Source organism: Alligator sinensis, unplaced genomic scaffold, assembly GCF_000455745.1.
Source record: "Alligator sinensis unplaced genomic scaffold, ASM45574v1 scaffold417_1, whole genome shotgun sequence".
NCBI classification, from domain to species: Eukaryota; Metazoa; Chordata; order Crocodylia; family Alligatoridae; genus Alligator; species Alligator sinensis.
The window spans coordinates 1,318,040-1,324,946 of record NW_005842433.1 but is presented as its reverse complement, the minus strand read 5'-3'; the positions used below and the strand labels follow the sequence as shown (position 1 = coordinate 1,324,946).

At 45.4% G+C, this 6,907-nt stretch overlaps 1 protein-coding gene across 4 annotated transcripts in view; it reads left to right on the top strand.

Moving 5' to 3' along the window:
* The first annotated feature begins 1,034 nt into the window (after nt 1-1,034).
* LOC102374835 (vacuolar protein 8-like) overlaps nt 1,035-6,907 on the top strand; it is a 58,919-nt gene continuing 53,046 nt past the window's right edge. For all 4 annotated transcript variants that reach the window (XM_025211844.1, XM_025211845.1, XM_025211843.1 and 1 more), the window contains exons 1-3: nt 1,035-1,415; nt 3,522-3,641; nt 4,383-4,502. In XM_025211844.1, coding sequence (XP_025067629.1) covers nt 1,304-1,415; nt 3,522-3,641; nt 4,383-4,502 — 352 coding nt within the window. In that variant the 5' untranslated portion in view covers nt 1,035-1,303. The remainder of the gene's footprint in view (nt 1,416-3,521; nt 3,642-4,382; nt 4,503-6,907) is intronic.

The following is a 6,907-nucleotide window of genomic DNA, read 5'->3' as shown; positions in this document are numbered from 1 at the left end:
ATTCGGAGATTCGAATCACTGTCCCGATTCAATTCGGCCGAATAGGATCCCAAGATTCAGCGCTGCTTCAGAGATGCAGCCATGGACTAAACAGGCAGTAGTCCTCATCAAACTGGACACAGCTGCCTCCAGCTGGAAAGTCTGTTGTGATGGGCAGAGCGGGGAGGAAAAGGGCATGGGGGAGGGGGGGGGGGGAATTGGGGCTGGAGCTGGGACAAGCTGCCCAGCCGGGGCGGGAAGGTGCAGAACTCGGGGAGGGGAATGGGGGGAGGAGGGGATGCGGGCACAGCAGCGCTGGGAATGGGGGCAATGCCCTGCTGCTGCTTGCCCAGCCAGGGCGGGGAGGGGGATGATGCAGGCACGGCTCGCTCTGGGCAGAAGCGGGCAAGTAGCAGCAGGGCATAGCCTACTCTACCAGAGCTGAATCTTTTCCAAATCGATTCAGAGGCATCCAATTCAATTCAGACCTTTTAATTGGTCTCCCAGTTCAATTCAGATTCGGAGATTTGGCCACCAAATTGGGCCGAATCTCCTCTGAATCAAATCGGATACCGAACCTTCACACAGCCGTATTGGATAGCTTCTTTTTCTCTCCTCTGCTGTACTCCAGCATTATAAAACTGTACTTTAGTTTTTTTCAGGAATGGTTTAAATTACTGAAGGTAATTATATAGAACAAGAACTCTACTGATATGGGGAATTATCCTATTCAATGGCAGGGAGATTTACCCTGAGAATTTGAGTCTGAGGCAAGTCTACAGGCTGTCTGTATTTCACTCAGTCTCTTTCCATAATAGGAGAACACAGCACTTAATGAGAAATTAAAAAAAATAAATTTCATATGTTCAGTAAGTTTTTCTGTTATAAGAAAAATAAACACTTCCATACAATGCATAGATAATTGAAGGAACCAATTGTTACAAGATAAAATTTAACCAAGCATCAAGTCCAATTCAAGAAACAATTAGGAATGAAATGAACAATATTTTCTATATAAATTTGACATGATAATAAGTGTTTGCTATCACCAACTGCCTACACACCAGAAAAGACTTTTCCAGGGCAGGTTATTCTGGATGATGGAATTTATCAAATCTTCTGAAATCACTGGTACCGGACAGTGTTGGAGATGCGATACCAAATTAGATGGAACATCAATTTCTTTCAGCATGGCGCACCTTAACGTTTATGTTTCAGATTTCCAGCTGCTGTCAGTTCCTAGGATTTTTAAACTCCTAATAAACTAAATCATTTCAGGTGTATTTTATCTTGTGCTTTCACTGTACATGCTACAGGTTTTGAAATGTCACTGCTTGGAAAGAACTCTCTGGAGGCTCTGAGAACGTTAGCATTTTCAGAAAACCCTGGCTTGCAACAGTCTGCTGCACTCTATTACTTACACCTGAGCCAACACTGTAAGTTATCCCTATTCAGTGCACTTGAAAATTTTCACATAATTTTAACTCACCCAAAAGTACCTTTTTCCAAACTGTTAAACTCCTGAACAAACTTGATATTATTTGAAATGAAAATGCCATCATAGCCTCAACTGTGCAGGGTATTCTGTGTAATTCTGTTTCTATGTTATAAGAAGAAAATCATGGTGCCCCTAAAAGAACTCTGGTACTTCTGTAAAAAATCATTACATGATGTCACTAGAAAATGTGTGTATGCTGAACCCCCAGAAGTTACACAGCCAAACACACTGGGAGACAGTGGAGAAAACATCCTGCTAGAACTGTGGAGCTCTTTCCAGATGATAGAGAATCAGGGGTGGATTTAGGTGCAAGCTAAGTAAGCTACAACATAGGGCCTCACATTATGAGGGGACTCCTTTTGGTTAGAATAATACACTTTTTTGGTAATGCTATGGGGCCTCTTAAGTTTAACATAATTTAGGGCCCCAGCATGTCATAATCCAGCCCTGTAGGGAACATTCAGAAGCAAGACAATCCACGCTTGCTCCACAGAAGCAGATGGGATAGCCCATGGACAGGAAACAAGAGGCAGCAGAGGACTGCTGGCCCAAAACTGCATACTGAGGCTTCTCAGTATATGAATATGAAGGGAATCCAGAATTTTGAGTAGTGCTTATGAAAGCATGGTGAGGGAAGCTATTCAGAAATTATAAGCAATGAGGGAACAGCAGAGGGAAAAACAGTAGGCAAATATTTTTTTCTACACAGTGGGTGTGTCTACATAAAACTCTTTACTGCACAGTAGATTAGTCTACTGCGCAGTAGAGCTTCACTGTCTACATGTGCATACACTTACGGCACAGTAAATTAGTCTACTGTGCAGTTAGCTACTACCTATAAATATAGGCAGTAAATTAACTGTGCAGTAGATACTATGCAATAAAACATGTGTAGACACTGGCCAGGAGAAAATTTGCTCCCAGTCAGCCTAGCCAGCAGGGAACCACAGGGGTTAGGGAGCTCTCTGTCTGCGGTCCTGGGGTTGCTCAGCTTCCTGGCTCCCCCCAGGAGCTAGGAGCTCATCAGGGCCAGGATTAGAAAGCTCTCTGCCCCCTGCCCCTGATCCCCACATGGAGTTGGCTGCTCCGAGGAGTTAGTGGGTGCTGGGAATCTACGCAGAGCTGGCTGCTCTGCGGGACAGGTGAGGGCTGGATTGCCAGCCCCCACATCCGTCCCTGGACCAGCCAGCTTCATGCCGAGCAGAGCAGCTGCCAACAAGCCCCATGCCCTGCCTACCCTGCAGGAGGCTTACCCTCAGGTGCACCACACCCCAGACAGCTCCCAGCAAATGTCCTGCTTGGCAGGGGATTGCTAGCAGCTGTGTGTCTGAATGTGTATGGGGTCAGGAGAGCTCTGCCTACTGCAGAGGCAGCTCTCTTCTGGCTCTGTGCACATCAGGTCCCCTCCTAAAGTTCAGGGGGCCAGGAGACAGCTGCCACTAGCTGGGCTAGCATGGGCAGTGGGAGTTGGGGGGTGCTGGCTGCTGCAGAGTATTGGGCAGGCAGAGCAGAGTATTGGGCTACTCCCACTGGGAAAAAATCTGTTCCCAAGAGAGAGCACATGTAGACATGCTCCCCTGTAGGCTTACTGAGCAGTATTTTTACTGTGTAGTAAACCTACTTTGAATTAATAGCACATGTAGATGTGCCTAGTGAGTATTCAATGGTTTGTACATTAGAAAATGAATCAGCTTTTCCTCTGGTTTAAACCTGTGCAGCTTCTTGATTAAACAGCATTACATCTACACTTGGAGACTTGGCTTGATTTCATTACAGTTTAGGTGCTTCTTATCATTGAAGACTGGACACACTAAAATCTGACAGGGGGCAGAAGAGCTTCTTCGGTTTCTAGGTGTTGAAAGGTATAGTATCCAGTTATTAAAAGTGAGAGTGATAATATTAGCTGGCTCTTTCAGTGGCACTGGAATCTGATTGAAGTGGAACAGCACCGTACTTGACTATGGTCACATCTCAGGCCTAATCATAGGCCACTTCTCAGACCTAAGAGACATTGCAGTGAATGCATTTCCTTTAATTTATGCAGTGATCAGCCAGCTGACTGAAGAACATTTGGAACCTTATTATGCTTTACTACAGTCCAGTGATGTAGAGGTTCAACAGATGTCTTCCTTGTCTCTTGTCAATTTTTTGCTGGAAGGAAACAGTAAGTAATTAACAATTTTTTCCTGTTCTTGGCAAAAGTAGATATCTCTCTTCATCCAGACTAGATATACAGTTGGAGTAGCTGACCTGGCCCTGCCTTCTCATTGCCTAATTGAGAGGCCCTCCAGCTGTTGTTTCAACAACAAATAAAGTGTTTAGAATCTGACTTTTATACAGTGCTTGTTTGTCACTTTGAAATAACTGGATCTAGGTTTCACATTACTTAGAGAAAAGGGTGATTTATTTTTGTAAGGGTGACTTATTTTTGTGGTTAACAGAATGGCTTCACCCTGCCAAGACCATGGACCTCTGAGATGACACTGCAAGTCAAGGTCTTTCTATTTCCTGTGACAGCAGGCAAAACTTTCATCGAGAGGGTGGAGCAGTCCATGTTATCCTTCTAGGTGGTTATGCCACAGTAGACTTTCCACCACAAGAGAGCTTCAAAAAGAATGTAACTCCTTATTCTTTGGGGATATACTATAAAAAGAGTAAGATGAGTAATAAGAAGCATCGAGTTTAATTAGAATCTATAATCTACAGCAACAGGATTATATAAAGTTAAATAGCAAGAAAATCTAAAAAATTACTCTGTGAAGTTTGTTCTTGAATTAAGCCATTCTAGCCATATGCATCTTGTTGAATGCAAAATACATTTTGCATTGTGATATAAACTCCAAAGTATACTTTTTGCATGGCTAGGATGTATTAGCTATTCACTGTTGTATTTATTTGTGAATAGTAAACAGAGACCTAGTTGTCCAAATGGGTTTACTCGAGCCAATTCTGGAGCTACTTGAGTTGGGGGATTCAACTGTCCAGTGTAACTCCTGCGCCTGCATAATGACCTTGGCTGCCTCAGGTGAGCATGAATCACTTTTGCTTTATTCACTGTAATGAACAAATTCAGCACTTGTATCACACACCTATGTGCGGGCCGGGAGCGACCCGAGCCCTTTCCTGTGCTGCACGCGGGCTGTGGCCAGCAGCCCGGGCACGCCGGGTCGGAGAGGGGAGACCGTCGAGCTGGAATTAGGCACAAACGCTTAGCAGTAGTTTAAAAGATTGTTTACTTACACCGAGATGGCAGTGGTGTAGGCTGGAAAACTTGATTGAGTTGCGGTTACAGACAGACAACACAGATGGTCTCGTGGAGGTTGCTAGGCTCCGCGGAACAGAGCTCCGGATGCTCTGGGTGAACAAGCCACCAAAATCAGAATCGTAGGTATGTCTTATAAAAGTTGCGCTCGAAGACGGGAAGAGGTGGGCGATGGATCAGGTTGCCACGCTCCTCTGAATCTCACAAAGGGTTTCTATTACCCTGCCGTGTATCCAGAGTCCCCACGAGATGGATGTGGAGTCCTCTTCGGCTTGGGCGGAAACTGCTCAAGCCTCTTATACGGCTAACAGGCCAATCGTTAGCCGCCACGTGTGAATAATTTAGAACTAGCCAATAGCGGGGAACAAATTTGCATACCAGTGGCGGGAACTCTTTGCAACGAGCATTTCTGTGCTGCAACAAAGAAATGCACCCTGCAAAGAAAGCTTCAAATTGGCGGGAAATTCTCCCTTGCACCGGGGTTCTCTTTTGCAGCAGAAAACTCCACCGTGCAAAGAAGCTGTAATTTAGCGGGAACAATTTAGCAGTGCCGAAGCACACAAAAACAAAAATCACACCCTTTGGGTTGTGACAATCTACATGTGAAATAGCCTTCAGTTCTGTGCAGTCATGCGATGCATTAGAAAGTTCCAGTATTGACCCATCGATAAATTCAGTCTCTTGACACGTAAGGTTAATTCTCTGAGCAACAGGGAAGGAATCATGAAATCCATCCCTGTCAAAAATGTATTAAGTGCCACCTTAAAATCTGTTAGGTGTTCTGCCCCCACTATTCCTACTGAAATGCAGTCCCATAACTCCACTTCTCTGGTAATTAGAAACCTTCTAATTTCCAGCCTAAATTTAATTCATGGCCACATTATACCCATTTGTTCTTATGATGTTGTCTTCTTGCTTCATGGTTCTGTTCCCTCTCTGCTGTTAATCCCCTGTCCAAAATATATGTCTAGACAGCAATCATAGACCCTTTCACCCTCCATTTTTAGGCTAAACCAGGGCTGTCCAACTGGTGACCTGCGGGCTGCATGCAGCCTAAAAGGGTTAATCCTAGCAGCCTTCTTTGCATCTGCTCCAAACTAAATTTTCTTCATTGAAAATGGATGACCAGAATTGCATGCTTTCCAAATTACATCCCACATTATTTTTGCTTCCCCATCTCAGTTAAATATAGGACCTGTTACATCTTATCATCACATTTAACTTTTTCATAACTACATGACGTTGGTGGCTCAGTCATCCTGTGATTGGCTAGTACACCTTTGCCTTTCTTCTCCTCGGTTTTTTTCTAACTGATGAATCCCCAGTTTTATTAAAATGGTTAGAACTTCAGGAAACATGACATGAGGAAAGGTTGGAAGAACTGAGGTTATTTAGTCTGGAGAAGAGACAACTAACTGAGGGAGTACTTGATAACAGTCTTCAACTACAAAAGAGGGTTATTATAAAAAAGACTAGCCAATTGCCTGTCAAGAATGACACGGGGGAGTGGGTGAGGATGGACCATCCGGGCCCACTCCCCCTTTACCTCCTGCTGCTTGGGGTCTGGGCCCGCTCCCCACCTCCCCGCCATGGGGTGAAGGGAGGATTTTTCATAGACATCAGGGCTAGAAGGGACCTCGGAAGATCATCGAGTCCAGCCCCCCGCCCAAAGGGCAGGAAGTCAGCTGGGGTCATAGGATCCCAGCAAGATAAGCATCCAGTTTCATCTTGAAGGTGTTCAATGAAGGCGCTTGAACCACCTCCGGGGCAGGCTGTTCCAGACCTTGGGGGCTCGGACAGTAAAGAAGTTCTTCCTTATGTCCAGCCTGAAACGATCTTGAAGTAGTTTGTGACCATTCGACCTCGTCATCCCTTGGGGCGCTCTGGTGAACAAACGTTCCCCCAGATGCTGGTGGTCACCCCTGATAAACTTGTAGGTGGCCATCAGATCACCCCTGAGCCTGCGCTTTTTCAGGCTAAAGAGCCCCAGGACTCTCAGCCTGTCATGGTAGGGTCTGCTTCCCTGACCTCTGATCATGCGCGTGGCTCTTCTCTGGATTCTCTCAAGCTTCTCCACATCCTTTTTGAATTGTGGATCCCAAAACTGGACACAGTACTCCAGCTGCGGCCTCACTAAGGCCGAGTACAGGGGGAGAACGACGTCCCGG